The 25,560-nt window shown below is 43.9% G+C and overlaps 1 protein-coding gene across 2 annotated transcripts in view; it reads right to left on the bottom strand.

Moving 5' to 3' along the window:
- Positions 1-25,560, bottom strand: part of CGNL1 (cingulin like 1) — a 579,392-nt gene that overhangs the window by 360,388 nt on the left and 193,444 nt on the right. The window contains exons 3-4 of one of the 2 annotated variants that reach the window (XM_086958373.1): positions 5,492-5,586; positions 3,917-4,022 (exon numbers count right to left, since the gene is read on the bottom strand). In XM_086958373.1, coding sequence (XP_086814499.1) covers positions 3,917-4,022; positions 5,492-5,586 — 201 coding nt within the window. The remainder of the gene's footprint in view (positions 1-3,916; positions 4,023-5,491; positions 5,587-25,560) is intronic. The other variant, XM_086958374.1, reaches the window with a different exon arrangement.

The raw sequence follows: 25,560 nt of genomic DNA, 5'->3' as shown, positions 1-25,560 counted from the left end.
GCGCAGAATAGAAATGAAATGCTGGCGGGGGGAGGGAGGGGCGAAAGTGCGCTCGAACATCCCCCCACCCGGGTTCCGAAGTGATTAAATACAGCTACCGATGAAAGCAGAGCGGGGACGCTCAGCCCGCGCTGCAGCAAGCCTGCAGTAAAAGATCCATTCAGAAAGTGAAGCGACTTGGGACGTGTTGTACATTCAGAAAACCTCGCATCTCCCGTACTTCTAAGGGCAGGGAAGACTGGGTATTGTTTTTGTTGAAAACATCAATTTATCAGTAATTAGTAAGAAATGAACACCCTGTAATGTGCAAAAGCTTCTAAATGATGCCTGTGAGCTACGGGTTTCATCTTCCGAGCTGCCCTGCTCGTATTACCAGCGAATGTTGCCGAGAGTGTTAATGCCCCCGGGGTACGAGCCATTTCAGAACTGTCCCTTCGCACACAATTAGAGAAAGGACATGGGAAGGGATTTTTCTACCATTCAAGAACAGCTGACAGTAAAAACTAGGCACCGAAAAATGGACCACAGGATAGGGGCGCTACAAAACCTAGCAACCGGAAGTTCGGCAGCGTGAAGCCGGTCGTGGGGCGGGACTTCCGCCTTCTGCGTGAAGCCCGCATCCACAGATTGCCAGAGAGCAGCATTGGTGATGCGGGCGGGGCTCCCATGCCTGAGGTAGAGCCCCGCGGTGGCTGCCGAAGTCAGGATTGTCGGCGATGTGGTGAGTGGGGCTTACTTGTAAAGGGGGGCGGGGTGTGTGTGTGTGTGTGTATGTGCAGGGGGGTTAGGGGGCTGCGGCGGGTGTATGCGTGCGTGTCTGTGTGTGTGCGTGTCTGTATGTGTGTGTGTGTGTGTGTTTGCAGGGGGGTAGAGGGCGGCAGCGTATGTGTGCGCGAGCCTGTGTTTGTGTGTGCAGGGGGTGGGGGCTGGCTGTGTGTGTGTGTTCGCCGTGTTTGCATGCAAGCCAAGTGAAAGCAGGGGATGTGTGTGCGTCTGCGCAAGCACGGCTCAGAGGCACGCTCCCGCGGTCAAAACTGAGACTGCAAAAGCGCGCTTCTGACTTGTGTCTTCATTCTTAGAAACGGCTGACAATAGCTTCCGAGCAGACACTAGAATCAATGCTTCGCATTGAATGCAGGTCGAGCTCGACCTAAAAAGGACTATAACATGGCTAACACTGGACGCAAATTAGTGCATTTTTCTCCACAACCTTCATTGTCTGTTTCCCCCCAACACGCCCTCTCTCTCTTCCTCTGCATTACCTCCCATTTTGTCAGCAAATAAAAAAGGCACTATGACGATCATAGGTTTTTTAAAAAACTTTTAGCCACGTTACTGTGCAACGTGGCTAAAAGATATTCTCAAAGCTCAAAGGCAAGACCATTTTCCTTTGCCAATGCTTTTTAATTTTGAAAGAATGCCAGAGACAACTGTATCTGGAAATTGTCAGTCTACAGAAGTTGGGTTTTTACAAAGTAGAATGTATATTTTGGAAATGCGCACATCAAGAGTGGAGCCTTTATTAGGAGTGGGTGTGCAGCACTACTGAGTAGGATTGTTTTCATGCAGAAACGAGTTAGGAAAATTAACTCCACAGGTCTACTAGCTGGGGTGAGGGTAACTGCGGAGTAAGCATAGAGATGATAAAATGAGGTATGATTTGGTATCGGTTTATAATCAAAATATTTCTTATGGAGGACAGTGACCCCATCACCAGTTAGGTTTTACGAGCAGATTAAGCAATCAGTACGAAGTAGGAGAGCCATGATTTATTTTAATAAGGTGTCACTGGGCCACGTTTCTATCAAGTTTTTTAAAATTTAAGTCCAGATTGGCAATTGTATCCACAAACTCCAGTTGACCTACAGTACTGCAGTGAAGAGAAGAGTTGCCAAATTGGGCGACAATCATTTTCAGTGTAATCCTTTACACCATGCTGAATGCATTGGTCTTTGCCCAGAAAAAATAACAATGGGTGAAACCATAACAGGTACTGAGAGACCTTGGTGTTCAAGGAAGGTTTATGCTGATCTGTCATCAAGCAGATATGTATGTCCGATACAGAAATTTCAGAGACCATTCTATGACGACAAAGATCCAAGTTTCGCCTGAAAGCACTTCATACACCACTGACCATGTCTGGAAAAGACAATAAGAGAATACTGGAACGCAGAGCTGAATTAATGTTAATAAAGTTGATTTGTTATATGAACCATGCTGATTAACTGACAGCAAGGTGACTGATGGCAGATGAGCCACTGTGGCGAGGTGCAGCAGGTGGAGGCTCATTGTGTGTGGATTGAACGGTGACTGTCAGGCACATGAGTGTATGGGCTATTCAGTCTCATGCTGGTGAGTGATGTGTTGTCTAACCTGTGGCAGGACACTATCTTCCATCGTAGGTGTAGAGCAATCAAAATGCCGAGATCTAATCTATTCAAATCATATGAGAGGCTAACAAAGGAAGACAGAGGGGGCAGGGAGAATATCAGCTAGAGTGGGGTCGGTTTGAGGGAAGCTGTAAGGGTGTTGGAAGAGATGATCTAGGGTGTGGAGGACCTGATCATATGCATTGTTTTAGAAAATAGGTTGGTGATTAACAGGGATGGAGGTAGAAGGGAAGCAGTTAAGGTTAGAAACATCTTGTTTATGAGATATGGGAATAGAATTCTTAGGAACAATGAACAGCACTGGATTGGACTAGGTTAAATAAGTTGGAGGGAGACTGCCTGACATGAGTTTAGTCCTGGAGGAAAAGATGTTTCTAAGTTAGGAAGCGGACAGAAGCCATTGTTCCAGAAGGACCAGAAAGTGGACTACAAATAGCACAAAATTGACATCTGCAGACTTAACTGTCATCTTGAAATTTTTAAAGATTAAAATCAATAGATTTCTGACGAGCAAGGAGGGACACATAGGAAGTTTTGGCAAGGAGGGACACATAGGAAGTTTTGGCACACTCCGTTCCTAATAAAATATCTAAATTCAAAAAGGGATTTTGTGCAAAAGAGGAGGAGGTCTATTTTGAGACTTGCTTATTCAATTAAATAGGTCAGCAATACGTTTTTGGGATACTTTGTTAAAAGTGTTGTGTTTGAAATTATTTGTAGCATTTATGCATGGTACAAGAGTTGGTAAGAATCCACGGGGGTACAACAGGAGCTCTTGGTCCTGTAGAAGAGGGGTTTGCTGCCCCATTGACAAAACAAAGACAGTGGCTGAACACTGAATCGGGGAGCAGAATCATTGGCTGTGAATGTTCCACGGTCACATGTGCATGATGTAGTATGCTGCTGGGTCTGCAGCTCTGCTCAGATTCTGGCATGAAATCCATCAACGCTCATAGTCCGCAACCTGAGCCTAGTGTTGGACAACACGTCATGGCCCCCAAAGGTGGTGAGGTAGAGAAATCTAGCCTACGGGAGGTCTGCTGCATTCAATACGCGGGCCTGTGTCATCTATAAAGGGGCACTGTTACAAACTGCAGATGGATGGATCAGGATAGCCACAACGATAAGACAACTACCCATTATACACATGTGACAGCCTACCTGACGAGAACGGTAAAAACAACATTTTGACCTGGTCACACCCGCCTAACAAATAAATCACTGCCCACTTTACCTCGAATGGCCGATAAAGGCTGTATTTGTCCTGGGATCTTCTATCCATAAACCTGAACAGAGTCTGCTTTTAGGCACAGAAAATGGAAGGCAGCTTTCAAATACATGCAGTGTCCACAGTAGAGCTGCCCAAAAAGGAGGTTAGTTATTACATGAAGCAGCCATCACAAATAGAAACATTCATGAAAGAATATACCACATTTTCAAAAGCCTGCAACCAGGTCGAACAAGCACGAACTACAGATTTAAATATCACCCCGTTGCATTTAAAGAAAAAATGTAGAAGAACAAACATGAGCATTTACTTGCACACTGCCGGCAGCTCTGGACTTTAAAGTCTGGATTTTTTCAAAAACCAGATTCACTTTCCTTTTTGTGGCATCGTCATTATCAGCGCTCCTAGAACATGAATAAAGACCACATCTGAAGAATTAATGTGCATACTTTTTTCAAATGGTCAAGACATCTTACAAATCGTTCTATTTATCAAAGTGTAGTAACAAAGGTTCACCAGAAAACCAGTGCAAGGCTCACTGCACAGGAACAGAGAAAGATGCTATCAACACAACAGTTTAACTTCAGTTTTATTTAACCGTAAGTCAACCAATTTACTCTCATATAAACAATATAGCTTCATTTAGGTGCATATTTCAACGAGGGCAGGGGTAATGAGTAGGTCTAGACAAATCATCTGTTAGGCAGGTGCAATCTCGCATAATTTCGTTAATTTACTCTTGATACAAGAAGTCACATGCACACAGAAATAACGAAACTATCAGAATGTGAGTGGCTGGTGTTTGCAGCGCTTGTGTCGTGTTCCCCTATTTGTTAGCACAAAATGCATCCTACTATTTTTATTTTGAGCTAAAATATTCCGCCAAATGCCGGTTTTACATTATATGCAATCACGCGTAAATGTGAGTCATTGACATTTTTGTGAAATTCTGAATAATTACACAGAAGCAAAGTATGCTAATTTTTAAAACTCCTACTCATGAAATGCAAGTGGAGCAGGGAAACTTTGGCCTTACGTCTGGGCCTGTGTTATGGCAATGCCATTCTAAATAGTCGCCTAGTGCGCCACCAGAATCATCAATAATTGATCTATTACCAGACAAGAGTGAAGAAAAAGCTCTCTACACAGTTGGCACTAAAAGCTATTGCAGAGTCACTGTTCTGGCCTGAGATCCAGTCCCTTTGATAAAGCAGTCCTAAGTAGTGGCACGCTGTGATTTGGGGTAAAAATAGATGAGAATACTGCGCCCAGAATTACCGCTACCAAAGATACAGTAATTACCAGACACCATACTACTGCTCCATTACGAGTTTTGGTCCATGAAACGGGGAGTAACTGAAGAAATTAGTGTTTGTGAACCGCTCTCCACACATTTTTCAACTTTATTTGGATGCAATTCCCTAGATATAATCTGCCAGTTTGTTGCAGGTGGAAAGTATCTCGACAATAACCACAGAAGGGAGCGGGTTCCTTCCAAAAAGCATAATTCTAATTCAGCGACTCACTTCTGAAGAAGGCCGGATCGGGATTTCGATAAACGTGTAATGAAGGTGTACGTGTACTAGCAACAGCAGCCCCTATGATTACAGCACTGAGAGTTTTTTGCTCCTTGAACTTATACCATAGTATATTTGAAGAAAGTCTGAAGATGTGAAAAGATACACCACAGAGACATGTTTGCAATTCACCCTGTTGTCCTGTAATTAGATGTGCATTCAATGCTAATGGGTTTACAACGAGGAAACTATTCAAACTACAAGCAAATGTCACAGCTAACCCACTGAAAACACAACTAAGTAAGGGGTTCCGAACAAAAGCACTCTACAAAATAAATCCTTCTAATAATACTAACCCTTCTTTTAGGTAATTATAGAGAATCTGCTTTGCTGTTTCCTCATTGGTTTGCTGTGCAAGTTGTTGCTGTCCCTTCAGGAGATCAGGAGTGGCCTAAAACACAATGTTATAGTGTAGTTAAGTAACTGTACCAATATTACACAGCATTAAAAATGCATATCTAATGAAAGTGATGTATTTCTGTGTTGCAATTTATGCGAACAAGGCCATAAACATATGAATACACACCATTAACAAAGCTGTTTCATAGCACAGTCACAGCTTTACATCAAGAGAATAATAAATGTAATACAAGCATATGTAAAAAGGAACAGACAAAGAGTCAAACTATCACATTAAAACATATTGCCAAAAAAGTCCTTAAATAACACAATTAAATTTGAGCTTTTTTGCACAAACTGCAAAAAAAAAACTTCTGGTGAAAACAAGTACCCAAACAATTCTGGCTAAAAGGTTTCATTTCGAACTCGATGTACTTCTTTTGCTCATAATTTTGAGATCTGCATCTTGTTGCTCCAGCTTTATCCTCGAATTATGCGGAGAACAAGTCTCTACCACTGCTACACACCTCTCATTTCTTACAAAGGGTCGGATACCTCTTGGTTTTCCTCTTTCCCCTAATCAAGATCTTCTATGGTCAACTATTGTTTCTACCTTCTGTTGCTTCTCTAACAAAGAAACAGCGTGTCCTATAGTAACCTGTCTGTTGCAACTAAGGCAGCCATGTTGTAAGAATTTGTTTTCCCTTCCTTGTTGGGAAGTGCAAGGCTATTAAGCCTTTCCCTGATTGGTGTACGACTTCCAGGGGTAAGACATGCATGGGATAACCAAGAGATTCCTGCAGGTACAAATAAAGTACTACTGGCATGTGATACTGTCCACAATGACGAGTCGACTGCACCCTAGCTGTTCCTGGTTCAGCTACATTATTAGTTTCTCATGAGAAGTGACGCATAACCAGTGAATCCAAGTCACACATAGATAACACCACAAGGCAGGGCTATGTGCCAATCATTTCACCTTGAAAAAGGAGACTGTGCTAGTAGCCCAATTACTAATCCGCACCATCCCCCGGTCCTAAGTGCTGTATTTTTTTATATTGTTGTGAATTCTATTAAGGGCTTATCCCAGGAACGTTTTAAATAAACACTTGGTCTCAATACATCTAATGGCATCAGTGTGATCCCCAGGAAATTTATTAGGGCTTTTCAAAATGCATATTTTTGATTAGCTCCACAAAAAAGGGAAACATATTGCCCAATTAAATTCACTTAAATACTTAATCTTTTTCATTTTGTGAAAGAAAGTGTTAGAGTTTCCTGAATGTCATAATTTTTAATCACATTACTGCAGAGTAACGTACAAAAAGGGTCATTAGTCAAAACACCCTATTTGCTAAATAAAAACATACAAAAACACACGTCATGAGGGAGACGTGGATATCATGAAGATTATTCTGATATAGTGTTATTCTAACAACATGTAGAAAAACTTCTCAAAAATGAGCATTACAAAAGAGCTGTTTGCCATTTTGAAAATTGTATCAGGAAGCGAGTTACTTAGAAAAATAAACTATAGACTTCTAGTTCTCATATTCCTCACATAATAACACTCCAAATGAATGCACTGTTTAATTATACACACAACCTGTTTGCTACAACTGTGGGCAATATATATATATATATTTTTTATAGATCATGGAAGCATCGTTGTTGATGTTGCTTTGGACCATCTGTACCATGTCCTTTGTATACTGTGCACAGAGGTAAAAAACACGGACACCATCAGAAACGACAGCCCCACCTTTCAGTACTCCATGTGATGGGATTTACAGTCTAACCTCTTTTCAATGTTTGCTTTTTATTTGACGATTGGGGAATCTCAACACACTTGGGATCCAAAGAGACACAGCCAGACCATGCCAACAAAGAGAAGCCTGCACTCCAGAATCCTACACTGCTCGGCTATGTTCATGGAAATAGGTCAAGAATGCCCCTAAGATGTCCAGTGTTTACTTTCATTGAGTAAGATTAGCTGTGGTTTTGGCACGACCAACCAAGTATGGCAATGGTTAACCAGATTTTTGGCAGCATATCTGATGACCTTTAGTGTGTACACAAGTGATACTGCCTTCAAATATTGCTTTCTTTCTTTGACCCATTCATCTCTCAGTTGCTCGCAACATGGCAACATGCTCCTGTTTCAGAGCTACCATTCCATCCTATTCATTTATTTGTAGTTTTATATAGTGCACACTACACCCAAAAGATTTCCAGAGGCCAGACTTTACAAAAATACAATAAATGTTCACATTTTTTCAAACTTACACTGTGCTTAGAGAAATTATTACAATTGTAGGTTGCGGATTCTGGACAGCTTCAAGTTCCATGAGGCAGTAATGGTATTTAATTAGGGTCTCCATCATAATGAGGTTCAAGGCCTTCTATTCAAATTATGCGGGCCTACACCTAAGATGGCCGCCTAGGTCTTAAGGGTTTCATCTGAGTGGCATAGCGTCACAGTTATATTGCAGGACTTTCCACGCAGGTTGCAGTCCGAGACGCGCCCCAGGTCTCCGTAACATGCACGGAAATAACAGCGGGAGCTGACACAATAGCGCGTATTCCCACTCTAGCCCCACCCCCATCATATATTTCCCACCTCGCTTATCATCTTCCAGGGATGCAACTAGATATGTACCCATTGATCCTACAGCTGTGTGGGTTGTACAGGCAGTTTGAGAGTGAAGAATAGTAGCAGAGATCTGAGTTGAGTATCAGTTGATATTATTATTCCCTAGAACTTTGTTCCTCTCCCCTCCCTTCAAAGTGCCATACTCATCAGCTCCTATTAGTGGCATAAGAGCAGCGTCTAATTCCCATATGCCCTGTAACGCATATTAGCAAGTGCCTCCATGGTAGTTGCTGCGGGCTAGGCTCTAGGCCATGCACTGAACTGTTGCCTGAATTGTTATTTCCTGTGATGTATGCCCCTCTACGCCCGAGTTGAAATGATGCTTGTAATTGTATGGCACTTTTGTTTTACTAAAAGTAACAATAAATAAACTGGAACAAAAAGAAATATAAGGGCTTCGTGCGAGTACACCAGTCACAAATTAATAGTGTATGTGGACTACTATTTCCGCATTGGAAATGAGAAGACGGTAACCAAATGGGCAAGTGTTTATAAAGATTTACAGCGTCATCCATTTTGGTCAAAAGCCTGATTCCAAGCTATTTTACCAGAACCATGCTGAAGTTGCATTTCTAAAAATAACACAGGATATCACAAATATACTCTATCCTGCTGCTAGGGTGCCATGCATCAGACGTGGGAGAGACAAACAAACAAACAGAAATGGTCATCTCCCCCCCACTTGCTCCTTATCTACATACCCCTCCCAATGTCCCCCACTCCCAAATGGCCTGCAGGTAATAGAACCATTGACTATTTCTTCTTCTGTGTATGAATTGCTGCCACCACATCAGCACTTATTAAGAACTTCTGCCACTGAAAGGAGGGACACACCGGTATCATCAATTAGAGCATCAGAGGCAACAATCAATTAAGGGTGTTTCTTTCTACCGCCTGCTCCTTCTTTCCTTCATGCCCCGCTCAGCGCCTGCACACCTCCACGTTCTATAGAATAAAGAAGGTCAGCTACATGTCAACATGGAAAGCATGTCCCATAAATAGCAACACAGCAAAAGAAAACTTCATCTGCTTTTTATGTCAGTCAGTCAAAAATAACTTTATTTGGTTTCCACAAACCATAAAGCATATAAAACACATTTCATTTAAAACCTTTTCAGTTCTTAAAATTCCACATACTTCCTTTGTGGCACCAAGCCTTCAGTCTTTGCCCTCGTTTATAAGTAAGCTTTCTACAGCTATCATAAATTTTACCCCCCTGCATATTAAAATGTTTGATGCGGCACCCAGCCAACTTGTCGCCGCCTGTCTGCAGGTGCGGATGTTTAAATCATTAAAAACAGTTCTCAGCAGCTTCCTTCTTTCTGATTTCACAGTTTCACAGACACACAGCAAGTGGCTCAGAGTTTCAGTGTGATAGCCACATAAACGACATGTCTTTGTTTGATGCTTGTTTTTCCAGGAGGGCGCCAAGTCTGATGAACAAAGGTCTCCAAATCTGTATGCCATGAATCTCCTTTTTAAGGACAATCGGAAATGAGCTGCTAGATAGGGTTGTGGTCTTAGCCGTGTGTAAGAATTTATTATGACCCATGCGTGGCGGCGTCTTAGTAATCCCCTTTTATCCTCCATGAAGGATAATGCTTTTGCTTTGTTATTGCAAGCTTTTTTAAAAGTGGACTTTTCCATCTTGCTGTTCCAAAGCCCATTGATCTCTAATTCATCCAGTGCTATCCGCAGTTGGTCCCCCCAAGTATTTGGGGTTCTTTGCTCCATTTGTTGTTTTATTTCGAACCAGCATAAGTTGTTTAAAGTTCCCAACTCTGCTGCTCTGAGTTTCCAGCATAGATTTACCATGGTTGCCTTCCTTTGGAATTCCTGGTTCTGTAATCCGAATTCCAAACGAATTTGTGCTGGCGATGAACCTTTGAAGAGGTTGAATACCGTTTTATAAACCTTGGTTTGTAATTTGTTTAAGATGTTACATTCTTGGCCATGCCAGGTTTCCAGACCGTAGGACAAGGTTGGTAGCAATTGGGCTGCCATAATTTTTAAGAGATGCCCGTGTGAAGGGCTTTCCAGTTTCTTGGATAATTGTTTGTAGGCAAATATTAAGGATTGGGCTTTTGATGTAATCTCCTTTTTCTGCTCCACCGTTGACAGATTTCTTGACATTTTAATGCCTAGGTATTTATAAACACTTGTTTCCTCTATTTGACAGTTCTTTGCATACCATTTATAGTTTACTTGTCTTGGGTCCGCTAATCTTACCACCTTCGTTTTAGATTTATTCAATTCTAAACCTTGGGTGTCCAGGTAGTCTATAAGTTTGTTTATTGTCCTTTGCAGCCCTATCGGAGTTTGACTTACCAGGACAATATCATCTGCATACTGTAAGTATTGAACCGGCTCCTTTGCCAAAATCGGAGGGTGTCCATTTATTTGTTCTAAATGACTGTTCAAGTCTGCTAAGTATAAATTAAACAAGCATGGTGAAAGGACGCAGCCCTGTTTTAGTCCGTTTGTTATATTTATTTTTGAGGAGACTCTTTGTCCGTCCCCAAGTTTAACAGTGGCCCATGTTTCACTGTATAGTGATTGTATTGCATTAATCAGTGGCTGTGGCAATCCCCATACTTTAAGTTTCTTCCACAAACGGTCCCGCGGCACTCTGTCGAATGCCGCTTTTAGGTCAATGTAGCAAGCCACTAATACTCCCTTTTTCCTTTCAGCTTTTTCCGTAAGAATTGTCAAGGCTGTTAGATTAGTAATGGTGCCCATACCCCGTCTGAAGCCTGTTTGAAATTTTGGGATGATGTTGTTTTCCTCTGTCCACTCTTGTAGATGTTCCAGGATACATGAGGCATAGAGTTTGGCCTCTACGTCGATCAGGGCAATCAACCTGTAATTCCCGGGTTCTGTTCTGGTGCCGCTCTTATAAATTGGGTGGAACAGATTACCGCTCCAGGACTGTGGGATCTTGTTTTCTCGGAAAACCTGGTTAAAAAGAGGGGTTAGATATTTTGCCCAAACGTCCGGGTCTCGTTTGAACAGGGCATTGGGTAGCCCGTTTGGGCCTGCTGCTCCTTCCGCTTTCAGATTTTTTATCAATGTTTTTATGTGTTTAACGGTTGTCAAAGTTTGATCATCTGCTTCCCCGCTAAACTGGATTTTTCCACTTTCGATAGTAGTACCGGTTGTCTCGGGGTACGTTTCTTTTTCCTTTACATTCAGTGACCTTGCTGCATCCGCCTTTTCTGTTCCTAGTTCGGGGTTGTACAATTTATCAATGTATTCTAACCAAGTGTTTTCACTTATTCCGATGTTGTATTGCTTTCCGAATCCTTTCATTAGTTTATTGATTTTGCCCCAGAATTCTTTACTGTTTGGTAATTTACTTGCCCACAGCAGATCTTCCCATAACTTTTCATCTGCTTTTTAGGTTTTGCCTGGCGAAAAGATGCGCTCTGCGCATCTTTTTCGCGCAGGCGAAAACCTATTGAGATATATACGGGAGACAGGAACGGCCTCCGTCTTTCATTGGCTAGCTCCATAAATGGAGGCTAGCCATTGGAAGACGGGCCTGTCCGTCAATGCCGGACCAGATTCGGGGGCGTTCCCGAGAATTTTTGGCTACGTCACGCGACGTCAGCCAAAAGCCGGGAACGCCCCCGAATCTGGTCCGGCATTGCCGGTGTTCCTGCCTTCTTGCTTATTGGTGGAATTTTGATCCTGGCGTGACGTGTCGGGTCTCCTTCTCCGTGGTGACTTGTCGGGTCTCCTTCTCCGTGGGTCTCCTTCTCCGTGGCTAAAGACTTTCAGGTAAGCGGTTTTGCCGGTAGGGTGGGCCAACTAGGACGCGCAGCTATTGGTGGAAAACGTAGGTGATCAAAGCTGAAGATGTAAATCGTTGCACTTCAGTAGTACTTCCTTCTTAAAATACACGTAGTTGTCGTTTTCGTAACGGACAAAAAGTGAAAGTCGTGGAGAACTCTCGCATCTGATTACTATATGCGGGGAGCTAATACTGTTCCACGCCTTACCACATGGTCACTCTGTTTCCGATTCGAATTTTGCCACAGGTGTTGGCTCTATAACCGAACAATACCCATTCAACGATGGCTGACTTCTTAACTTACTTTACAGCAAGGCAAAACAACTATTAATGTACAAGTGGAACATCACCTGCATAACACACAAAAGAGAGAGAGTGTGTTAGATATTTGTGTCACAAACGGGGAAACCCGAAAGGTGCAAATTAGAAATTGTCGCTAAAATATTCACGTGGACTCAAGGTTCTAAATATTTCACTGAACACTCACACGGGTGTACAAACCAGTGATGCCAATAGATATCTCCCCGAATTCCGGCGAGGTCTTCCAATCCCAGCAACAACATTAGATTGAGCAAAGATTGATTACTATTAAAATATTGGCTGCCTAGCTTGGCTTCTCAATTTTACAGTCTGTCGAGTGGCCTGATACAGTTCCTGCTCGGTCTAATTCGCATCCCCACTCCTAGTTAGACTCCCCAGTCTTGCTGCCTTGTTCCCTGGGTCCAGTGTCACGCAGCACGGGTTTGTGGTTCAGACAGGTATGTATGCTGCTGTTTTGCTGTTAGAGGTAAGCCATTTTGTTTATTTTGCTAATCTTATGTTTATTTCTTTGTTTTTCAGGTCCAATATGGCCCGTGGCGTCTCCGTGCAGCCGTGTGCACTGCTGTGCAAAAAGTGATTCAGACAGGTATGAATGCTGCTGTTTTTCAGTTAAGGTAAGGCATTTGGTTTATTTTGCTAATCTTATGTTTGTTTCTTTGTTTTTCAGGTCCAATATGGCCCGTGGCATCTCCGTGCAGCTGTGTGCACCGTTGTGCACGAACTGGTTCCGATATGCTGCTCTTTTGATGTTCGAGGTAATCTATCTTTTTGATTTTGCTAATCTTAGTTTTTTTTTTCTCTTTTCTAGATACAACATTGCCCGTGGCGTCTCCGTGCAGCTGTGTGCACAGCTGTGCACAAAGTGGTTCAGACAGGTATGTATGCTGCTGTTTTTCAGTTAAGGTAAGGCATTTTGTTTATTTTGCTAATCGTATGTTTATTTCTTTGTTTTTCAGGTCCAATATGGCCCGTGGCGTCTCCCTGCAGCTGTGTGCACTGCTGTGCACGAAGTGGTTCAGACAGGTATGTATGCTGCTGTTTTTCAGTTAAGGTAAGGCATTTTGTTTATTTTGCTAATCTTATGTTTATTTCTTTGTTTTTCAGGTCCAATATGGCCCGTGGCGTCTCCGTGCAGCTGTGTGCACTGCTGTGCACTAAGTGGTTCAGACAGGTATGTATGCTGCAGTTTTTCAGTTAAGGTAAGGCATTTGGTTTATTTTGCTAATCTTATGTTTATTTCTTTGTTTTTCAGGTCCAATATGGCCCGTGGCGTCTCCGTGCAGCTGTGTGCACCGTTGTGCACGAACTGGTTCCGATATGCTGCTCTTTTGATGTTCGAGGTAATCTATCTTTTTGATTTTGCTAATCTTAGTTTTTTTTTCTCTTTTCTAGATACAACATGGCCCGTGGCGTCTCCGTGCAGCTGTGTGCACTGCTGTGCACGAAGTGGTTCAGACAGGTATGTATGCTGCTGTTTTTCAGTTAAGGTAAGGCATTTTGTTTATTTTGCTAATCTTATGTTTATTTCTTTGTTTTTCAGGTCCAATATGGCCCGTGGCGTCTCCGTGCAGCTGTGTGCACTGCTGTGCACGAAGTGGTTCAGACAGGTATGTATGCTGCTGTTTTGTTGTTAGAGGTAAGCCATTTTGTTTATTTTGCTAATCTTATGTTTATTTCTTTGTTTTTCAGGTCCAATATGGCCCGTGGCGTCTCCCTGCACCTGTGTGCACTGCTGTGCACAAAGTGGTTCAGACAGGTATGTATGCTGCTGTTTTTCAGTTAAGGTAAGGCATTTTGTTTATTTTGCTAATCTTATGTTTATTTCTTTGTTTTTCAGGTCCAATATGGCCCGTGGCGTCTCCCTGCAGCTGTGTGCACTGCTGTGCACAAAGTGGTTCAGACAGGTATGTATGCTGCTGTTTTTCAGTTAAGGTAAGGCATTTTGTTTATTTTGCTAATCTTATGTTTATTTCTTTGTTTTTCAGGTCCAATATGGCCCGTGGCGTCTCCGTGCAGCTGTGTGCACTGCTGTGCACGAAGTGGTTCAGACAGGTATGTATGCTGCAGTTTTTCAGTTAAGGTAAGGCATTTGGTTTATTTTGCTAATCTTATATTTATTTCTTTGTTTTTCAGGTCCAATATGGCCCGTGGCGTCTCCGTGCAGCTGTGTGCACCGTTGTGCACGAAGTGGTTCAAACAGGTATGTATGCTGCTGTTTTGCTGTTGGAGGTAAGGCATTTTGTTTATTTTGCTAATCTTATGTTTATTTCTTTGTTCTTCAGGTCCAATATGGCCCGTGGCGTCTCCGTGCAGCTGTGTGCACTGCTGTGCACGAAGTGGTTCAGACAGGAATGTATGCTGCTGTTTTTCAGTTAAGGTAAGGCATTTGGTTTATTTTGCTAATCTTATGTTTGTTTCTTTGTTTTTCAGGTCCAATATGGCCCGTGGCGTCTCCCTGCAGCTGTGTGCACTGCTGTGCACAAAGTGGTTCAGACAGGTATGTATGCTGCTGTTTTTCAGTTAAGGTAAGGCATTTTGTTTATTTTGCTAATCTTATGTTTATTTCTTTGTTTTTCAGGTCCAATATGGCCCGTGGCGTCTCCCTGCACCTGTGTGCACTGCTGTGCACAAAGTGGTTCAGACAGGTATGTATGCAGCAGTTTTGTTGTTAGAGGTAAGCCATTTTGTTTATTTTGCTAATCTTATGTTTATTTCTTTGTTTTTCAGGTCCAATATGGCCCGTGGCGTCTCCGTGCAGCTGTGTGCACTGCTGTGCACGAAGTGGTTCAGACAGGTATGTATGCTGCTGTTTTGTTGTTAGAGGTAAGCCATTTTGTTTATTTTGCTAATCTTATGTTTATTTCTATCACTCACTGCTGCACTCTCTCCTCAGCCTCTTACTGGACCATCCCTTCACTCTCTCCTCAGCTCCACTATATCGTCTCTTCACTGTTGCTCTCTCCTCAGTCTCTCACTGCACCATCCTTTCACTGCTGCACTCTCTCCTCAGCCTCTCCCTGCACCATCCTTTCACTGATGCACTCTCTCCTCAGCCTCTCCCTCCACTGTCCCTTCACTGATGCACTCTCCTCAGCCTCTCCCTGCACCGTCCCTTCACTGATGCACTCTGTTCAGCCCCCCATTGCATTGTCCCTTCACTGCTGCACTTTCCTCAGCCTCTCACTGCACCATCCCTTCACTGCTGCACTCTCCTCAACCTCTCACTGCACCATCCCTTCACGGCAGCACTCTCTCCTCAACCTCTTCCTGCGCCATCGCTTCACTGCTGCACTCTCTGCTCAGCCCCCCATCCTGGCTGCAGCCCTCACTCCTCCACTGCACCATCACTCACTGCTGCACTCTCTCTCAGCCTCTCACTGCACCATCCCTTCACTGCTGCACTCTCCTCAACCTCTCACTGCACCATCCCTTCACGGCAGCACTCTCTCCTCAACCTCTTCCTGCGCCATCGCTTCACTGCTGCACTCTCTGCTCAGCCCCCCATCCTGGCTGCAGCCCTCACTCCTCCACTGCACCATCACTCACTGCTGCACTCTCTCTCAGCCTCTCACGGTACTATCCCTTCACTGCTGCACTCTCTTCAGTCTCTCACTGCACCATCCCTTCACTGCTGCACTCTCTCCTCAGCCTCTCCCTGCACCGTCCCTTCACTGATGCACTCTCTCCACAGCCTCTCCCTGCACCGTCCCTTCACTGATGCACTCTCTCTACAGCCTCTCCCTGCACCGTCCATTCACTGATGCACTCTCTGCTCAGCCCCCCATTGCATCGTCCCTTCACTGCTGCACTATCCTCAGCCTCTCCCTGCACCGTCCCTTCACTCGTGCACTCTCTGCTCAGCCTCTCCCTGCACCATCCCTTCACTGGTGCACTCTCCTCAGCCTCTCACTGCATTATCCCTTCACTGCTACGCTCTCTCCTCAGTCCCACTGTACAGCCCCTTCACTGCTGCACTCTCTGCTCAGCCCCCCACTGCACCGTCCTTTTAATGCTGCACTCTCCTCAGCCTCTCCCTGCACCGTCCCTTCACTGCTGCACTCTCTGCTCAGCCTCTCCCTGCACTGTCCCTTCACTGATGCACTCTCTCCTCAGCCTCTCCCTGCACTGTCCCTGCACTGTCCCTTCACTGCTGCACTCTCCTCAGCCTCTCCTTGCACCGTCCCTTCACTGATGCACTCTCTGCTCAGCCCCCATTGCATCGTCCCTTCACTGCTGCACTCTCCTCAGCCTCTCCCTGCACCATCCCTTCACTGACGCACTCTCAGCTCAGCCCCCCATTACATCGTCCCTTCATTGCTGCACTCTCTGCTCAGCCACCCCATCCAGGCTGCAGCCCTCACTCCTCCACTGCACCATCACTCACTGCAGCACTCTCTCCTCAGCCTCTTACGGTACCGTCCCTTCACTGATGCACTCTCCTCAGCCTCTCACTGATGCACCATCCCTTCACTCTCTCCTCAGCTCCACTATACCGTCCCTTCACTGTTGCACTCTGCACCCTCCCTTCACTGCTGCACTCTCTTCTCAGCCTCTCCCTGCACCGTCCATTCACTGATGCACTCTCTGCTCAGCCTCCCATTGCATCGTCCCTTCACTGCTGCACTCTCCTCAGCCTCTCCCTGCACTGTCCCTTCACTCATGCACTCTGCTCAGCCCCCCCATTGCATCGTCCCTTCACTGCTGCACTCTCCTCAGCCTCTCCCTTCACCGTCCCTTCACTGGTGCACTCTCCTCAGTCTCTCACTGCACCATCCCTTCACTCTCTCCTCAGCTCCACTATACCGTTTCTTCACTGTTGCACTCTCCTCAGTCTCTCACTGCACCATCCTTTCACTGCTACACTCTCTCCTCAGCCTCTCCCTGCACCATCCCTTCACTGATGCACTCTCTCCTCAGCCTCTCCCTGCACCGGCCCTTCACTGATGCACTCTCTCCTCAGCCTCTCCCTGCACCGTCCCTTTATTGCTGCACTCTCTCCTTAGCCTCTCCTTGCACTGTCCCTTCACTGCTGCACTCTCCTCTGCCTCTCCTTGCACCGTCCCTTCACTGATGCACTCTCTGCTCAGCCCCCCATTGCATCGTCCCTTCACTGCTGCACTCTCCTCAGCCTCTCCCTGCACCATCCCTCCACTGACGCACTCTCTGCTCAGCCCCCCATTGCATTGTCCCTTCATTGCTGCACTCTCTGCTCAGCCCCGCCCCCCATCCAGGCTGCAGCCCTCACTCCTCCACTGCACCATCACTCACTGCTGCACTCTCTCCTCAGCCTCTTACGGTACCGTCCCTTCACTCTCTCCTCAGCTCCACTATACCGTCCCTTCAAACTCTCTCTCTCACTACCTCACTCTCACTACCCCACTCTCTCTTTCACTAACTCACTATCTCTCTCACTACCTCACCATCTCTCACACTACTACACTATCTCTCATTCACTCTCTCTCTACCTCAAGCTCTACCTCACTACTCAACTCTCTTTCTCACAGCATCACAATATCACTACCACAGTAACTATCTCTCTAACACACTACTTCACAACTTCACTCTCTCTATCTCACTACCTCACCCTCTCTACATCACTACCTCACTCTATTAATATCTCACTGCCTCACTATATCATGACACTCTCAAATTCACTACAACACTCTCTCACTACCTCACAACTTCACTCTCTCTCTCTAACTCACTGCTTCAATCTCTCTCTATCTCACTACCTCACACTCTCTCTATATACTACCTCACTCTATTTCTATCTCACTATCTCTCTCTCACTATATCACGACACTCTCTCTAAAGTTCACTACATCACTCTCTCACTACCACACAACTTCACTCTCTCTCTCTAACTCACTACTTCACTCTCTCTCTATCTCACTACCGCACTCTCTCTCTCTCTCAAATACACTAACTCACTTTCACTCTCTCATACACTACCTCACTCTCTCTCTAGCTCACTACTTCACAACATCTCTGTTTCTATCTCAATACAGCACAACTCTCACCCTCACTACCTCATTCTTTCACTACCTCACTCTCTCTCACTACCTCACTCTATATCTACTTCACTCTCCCACAAAACAAAAAGAACTACATCACTACTCAAATTATATCTATAACACTATCTCACTCTCGCTCTCACTAACTCTCTCCATAACATCACTATCTATTTCCATATCACTCTCAATACCTAACTAGAACACAAGTCACTCACTCAAAAAATAACTACAACACTCTCTCGCTGACTCACTCTCTATCTCACTAGCTCACAAGTTCACTCTCTCTCTCCAACTCACTACGTCACTCTCTCTCTCTCACTAACTCACTCTCTCTCTTTCTATCTCACCAAGTCACTTTCACTCTCTCTTACACTACCTCAGTCCTCCTCTATCTCACTATGTCACAACATCACTCATTGTTTCTATCTCACTACCACCAAAAATCACTCTCCATCACTAACTCACTCTTTCACTACCTCACTCTCTCACTACCTCACTCTCTCTATTTCTATCTCACTAAGTCACTTTCAGTCTCTTTCACTACCTCACTCTCTGTCTCTGTTTTCTTTCAGAGGTAAGCCATTTTGTTTTTTTTTTGCTAATCTTATGTTTATTCTCTCTTTTCTAGGTTCAACATGGCCCGTGGCGATTCCCTTCAGCGATGTGCACCGCTATGCACGGAGTTGTTCAGACAGGTATGTATGTTGATTTTAGTTTATGTTAGAGGTAAGCCATATTTTTATTTTTACACTGCACTGTCCTTTTACTGCTGCACTCTCTCCTCAGCCTCTCCCTGCGCCATCGCTTCACTGCTACACTCTCTGCTCAGCCCCCCCCATCCAGGCTGCAGCCCTCACTCCTCCACTGCACCATCACTCACTGCTGCACTCTCTCCTCAGCCTCTCACGGTACCATCGCTTCACTGATGCACTCTCCTCAGCCTCTTACTGCACCATCCCTTCACTCTCTCCTCAGCTCCACTATACCGTCTCTTCCCTGTTGCACTCTCCTCAGTCTCTCACTGCACCATCCTTTCACTGCTGCACTCTCTCCTCAGCCTCTCCCTGCACCATCCTTTCAGTGATGCACTCTCTCCTCAGCCTCTCCCTGCACTGTCCCTTCACTGATGCACTCTCCTCAGCCTCTCCCTGCACCGTCCCTTCACTGATGCACTCTCTGCTCAGCTCCCCATTGCATCGTCCCTTCACTGCTGCACTCTCCTCAGCCTCTCCCTGCACCGTCCCTTCACTGATGCACTCTCTGTTCAGCCCCCCATTGCATCGTCCCTTCACTGCTGCACTTTCCTCAGCCTCTCACTGCACCATCGCTTCACTGCAGCACTCTCTCCTCAGCCTCTCCCTGCGCCATCGCTTCACTCCCCCCCCCCCCCCATCCAGGCTGCAGCCCTCACTCCTCCACTGCACCATCACTCACTGCTGCACTCCCTCTCAGCCTCTCACGGTACTGTCCCTTCACTGTTGCACTCTCCTCAGCCTCTCACTGCACCATCCCTTCACTGCTGCACTCTCTTCAGTCTCTCACTGCACCATCCCTTCACTGCTGCACTCTCTCCTCAGCCTCTCCCTGCATCGTCCCTTCACTGATGCACTCTCTCCACAGCCCCTCCCTGCACTGTCCCTTCACTGCTGCACTCTCTGCTCAGCCTCTCCCTGCACCCACTATTATTCAACGTATTGAGGAGTGCAGAATACACTGACCCCCTGCTTCTTGGTCTAACTCAGTCATTGCCCTATTTTCATGTTGATCCCCAGTGTGTGTGGGGGGTCTCGCAGTGTGTGGGGGGGGCTCGCAGTGGGTGGGGCTCGCAGTGTGTGGGGAGGGCTTGCAGTGTGTGGGGGGGGCTCTGTGTGGGTGTGTGGGTGTGAGGCTCTGTGTGTGTGTGGGGGGCTCTGTGTGGGTGTGTGTGTGTGGGGGGCTCTCTGTGGGTGTTTGTGTGTGGCATTTGCGAAAGATTAAGCTATTGGCATTGTAAATGACAATGCCATTTATTTATGTTAGAAAAAAACATAAATAAAAATAATGTCAAGAGCAATGCCAATAGCTCTAACTTTAACAAAGGCAAAACCATTGCATTGTAAATGCTTGTTATTTATTACTTCAGTTGTACAGAATTGTATTGTATCATTTAACAGGAAGAATTTATTCCATAATGTAACTATTTTACATCAATAATGTACTGAGACAGATGCGTTCAGGGGAAAAATTGCATACCAACTGAGCAAAAGGTAGAAAACGGTAGGATGACAAAAAATACAACAAATTCAGCTGGTAACTATATGTAGCCAAGATTGAGCCTCTGATTCTCAATTAGGGATTTTGATGTCCCATATTTTCATTTCCACAGGCGTAAATTCGACTCAATTTCTTTTTGTGGTTTTTTTTTGTTACTAAACAGTAGAAAACTTAAGCAACTAGTACCAACAGGGTCCACTTGTCTATTATTACTCTCAACTCATAACTCCAACATCCACATGTGAGCCGTTGGCACTTATAAAACTTCCCATAACTTTTTTTTATAAGATGCAAATTGCATGAATTGGAGTGTATAGCACGGTAGAAAAAAAAGCACATTAAGGGAAAACGATGAGGCTAAGTACTCCTGCCTGTGGAAACTATGCCCAACTCGAAACTGTGGTACCAGCTACTCTGTTGGATACTTTGTTACTTCTGCAGACCACTCTGCAAATATCTTAAAACTTGAATATGTTCCTGTAAAAAGCAGACATGTAAAACAAACATTCTGCAGTTAATCGAAAAATAGCTTAATTGCTCAACCAAATTCAAATATTAAATCAACTAAGATTTCTTGCAATAGGTTGTCCAGTTGCCTTTCTTTATATTTTTCCAGGATATGCCATCTCATTATTAAATCACCTAACTGATAAAAAGTATTTGGCGTAAAAGGCAGGATACATTTGAAGAATGATAAGGGAAAGAGTGAATTATGTGTGAACTAATCCGAGAACACCATGCTTAATGCTTGAGAACAAGTCAATCTTACATCTCCTTCTATTTGTATTGATAGCCTGCTAATCACGATTGCCCCCATATCGGCTGGTATGATGCTCAATAAAAATGCTAGCTCTAGGAATACGCCTAAATTGAATTAAAATGGATGCTTCTTCTCTTCTCAACAGTCTTGTATTTATATGCCCATTCATACAAGTTACAAGTGATGTTGCTCCTATTCTGCTCAAAGAGGCCTCTTCAAGGTCAGTTGTTGAGATTCCAAAAGAATAATGCTCCAATGGCAATGAGAACCAAACTTCTGGGTTATCCCTGTGGATTTGTCTGCTCCGGGGCATGATGTCATATGCTCGCCCTCTCAACTGCAGCACCGTTTTTCAAAGGAACTTATTTTTCAATGGTGCCACAAGCAATATTGGAGTCCGAAGTGAAGCTGTGAGCTGCAGACATCTTAATTGCACCCTTTTTGGATCCTAGGTTACTAACTTTGAGGGATTAATCCAAAATATGATTAAGTGCAAGCGAGGATTATTTAGTGAAATTCATTAACATATTGCAAGGGATGAGTGCAGTTCTGTGACTAAAAATTAGGAAGGCATTAACCCCTTCCATGCTCATGATGGAACGGTTCCGTCATGAGCATCGGTTGAGCTGTGCTCATGACGGAACCGTTCCGTCATGACCACACCCATTTTCATTATGGGTCAGCACCGGGCGGTAAATCGTACCGCACCGATGTGGTTAAGTATTCATTATGCTATCCTGGAGGAGGCGATATATCGAGCATGAGGCTGCCGGCATAAACATGGGAAGAGTTGTGGGAGTTGGTGGTCATATTACGACATGTACATGCCCCAATAACAAAATGTGGTTACTGTTTTCCCCTCTAATCGCTCTATTGCTAATGCCTGGTTGATTTATATAGTGTGTATGTGACGTACACTTTCCCTCTGTTATTTAGAATAAACAAATCAATTAAAATTGCTTATAAAAAATTTTTTTTTTAAAAAGGCAGCGGTATGCAGGGTGCCATATTGAAATTCCATGCATGTTCCATGCATGGATCTATTGGGTCAGGGCCTGAGGCTGCCAAACTGCCTAATGGGCTTTTCTGAAATAGGGTGGGACAGAGTCTTAGTGGTCTCTGACGGCCATCTCGACGCTCCAGGGGAATATCCTTAGTAAGCCTTGTAACTAAACTGTTTCTCCACTTTTGAACATTTGGCTGAACTGACAGTTACAGATCAGCCTGCTGGGTGAAAGCCATTAAAAATGTAGCATTAAAGGCATTAAGCCCTACAATTCACAAAAACACCAATGATCTGATTTAGAGTTTGGTGGCTGGGATAATGCGTTACAAACGCGACAGACATTCTGCCCGCACTATTACAAGAGCATTATATTCCATGAGGCTTGTAATATTGTGGACGGTATATCTATCACTTTTGTGACAGAGTATCCCCGTCCATCAAACTCTAAATTAGGCCCTAAATCTGCAATGGTAGTACCTAAAAATATTAAAGAACAAGGCCTCCTGATGATTTCATAGTTATTGCTGTGTAGCAATGCAGCTTGGATCATACCTGCTTAGACGCATTAGAGAAGATCTTGAAGAAATTTCTGGATTGCTTCATACACTTTTTATATTGTATTAAGATTAAAATGCCAGAATTATGGACCTCGAAAGGACGGCTGAGTTAGTGCAAATTTGTAAGCAGCTACTTGCCATCTTTTTCTAGAGGATATGTCTGCGAGTCTTGCGTATAGAAGAGGATACGGTAATGTCACCTTAGACTATCTTATCATGTATACTGGGTGTGCTGACTATGTACCATTGTTAGGCTTCTATTCCAGGGAAGCAGAATCCATCTATCTGGTCCGTTTATTCACTGCTTCACTGCAATTACTCCTTGTTTTTTTGCTAATACATAGTATTTCTTTGTGCAGACAATTGCCCAAAGTAACCATGCTCCATTCCAACAGCAGCCATCTATCTGATTATTCACTGCTTGACTGCAATTGCTCCTTGCCCTCTTAGTATCTAGCTAACCAGGATGCTATATAACAAATGGATACTCAAGACGGATAAGATAAAACCTTATGTGTCTCCATAATGAGGAGCTGATGAAATAGAGCTCTACAGAGATAAGACTGAAATTTTGTAAAAACAAAGTTGTATAGAAAGAGGGGGAAGTACAGTAAGCACAGTACATGGGTTTTGATTCTCGGTGAAGAAAAAAGGATTGAGCCACATACGCTTCTTTGCCTTTTCGAGATGAACAATGATGAGTTCAGCTTCTTGGCATATAAAACGAAAGCCCAAAAATACAAAAACTCAGTTAAGAGGAAGAACAAAGCTAAATCCCTTGCATTGCTACCTGTGGTAGACATGCTTGAGGCAGGTAATTCGGATTTGCTCTTATTGTTAGAGGCACCAGAAACAGCTAATATACAGCACAGCCCTGATATTCATATATTCAAACCCATTTGGAAGAGATTTTTGACTAACTTGTATTACTTATCTGGTGCTTTCCTTTATTGCATAGGTAACTTCTCCCCTGGAGATAAAATTCCTTTTTAAAGTCATGTTAAAGAAGTAGCTTGACATTATAAATAAGTGGAGTAATGCTCTGGTCCTAATGGGATCCCAAATGTAGTAATTACAAAATCAGAAACGTATTGGGCAGCTGTGTACTTACCTTGTAGGTACAAAGTTAATACTTGCCATGCCCTGATACCCTGGGTGGGATCCAGAGTAAAGTCGATTTGCCCAATAAAGAGAAAGAAAACGAACTGAGACAATAAGCATCCTATTCCTTTATTTCGGTCTTGACTCAGAAGCTAAGATCTTCGTGCAAGTGGAAGTAGTATTGCAGTCACTCGAAAAGAGGGCTCAGAATTTAAATCTGAATCCCAGGAGCAAGGAGTCTTCTACCAGTTATTAGAAATGCCTAAACCTTAAGAGGTTTCAAAGCAAATCTTGGAGAAAAAACCCCCTTTTCTAAGTGGGTTTGAAATCATGCATCTAGGCTAAGGGTTCTTATGCTCTGGCAAAAGACTCATCTCCATTAATAGCGGAATTAAATTTTGGGAAAATTCTTAAAAAGTAATAATCAATGGAGACACAGAGTCTGCTTTTTGCTGAGCCTAAATAAATATGAAGATGCAATGCCTTTCTTTCTTTCGAAGCCTGCAAAAATGGTTGGTGATTTGCTTGAGAGAGCTAAATTAAGAGAAAACAAAGCAGTCTATCCTTGTAGAGTGATATGGCATTTGATAGACCTTCATCTTCCCTCTATTGTGTCAGTCAAAATAAAATGAACTCTAAAAATGTTGCAATTTAACGTGCAATCAGGCATGTGCCTTTGTTCGCACACTTTAGATAAATCCTCAAGACACTTGCTTTAGAAAATTAGGAGACAACTAAGTATAATACAAAATCATCAATTGAGTTATGGTGCATATTGCTAAACTGTCCCAAATTGGCTCACGTGAACAGACTGCATTTGTACTCTTTCAAATAATGGTGGGGTAAAAACAGTAAGACATGCCCTACAATGTTTACTTATGAATAATTCACCCTTTGTGGTGCATTGCGGCTAGCGGTTTTCTAAACACAGTATGTTTTATTTCATCTATATATTTTTGTCTATTTGATGAGTGTAAATATTATTTTATTAGGCTCTAATCAGCCATAATTTCTGTAATGTTCAAATGAGCTTATTTGTTCAGTGTTTTGCTGCAGATTAGATCTTGTATGTCTCTTTTTGAACCTCCCTACGGCTCCTTGCTTTATCATTTTTCTAGTTTTATCTTCAAATCACAATAAAGCAACAGAATTTTTCTGTATGGTTAGGAAAAAGGCAATGGCTGCAGCCCTTGTCAACAAATTGGTTGATCAGCCCCAAAGGGACATTCCATGGTGTTAGACCTGTCAGCCTTAGGGCGGTATACCGCTAAACGTTTTGCCTACCTACCATGTTTGTGCTGAAATTCGTTTTGTTGTCCTTAGGACTCTGTGTACTTTACCACTACGAAGCGGTGCTATAGTATTTGTGCTAACTCCCCTAAACATGGTTTGACTGACTTACACCCGATTGGCATATTTAATTTACTTATAAGTCCCTTGTAGAGTGGTCTACAAGATACCAAGAGCCTGTAAATTAAATACTACTAGTGGGCCTGCAGTACTTGTGCCACCCACTTAATTAGCACCCTAAAAAATATCTCAGGCCTGCCATTGCAACCTGAATGCAG

Source organism: Lissotriton vulgaris, chromosome 2_1, assembly GCF_964263255.1.
Source record: "Lissotriton vulgaris chromosome 2_1, aLisVul1.2, whole genome shotgun sequence".
NCBI classification, from domain to species: Eukaryota; Metazoa; Chordata; class Amphibia; order Caudata; family Salamandridae; genus Lissotriton; species Lissotriton vulgaris.
The sequence above is the reverse complement of the archived record's forward strand: the minus strand, read 5'-3'. Positions and strand labels throughout refer to the sequence as shown.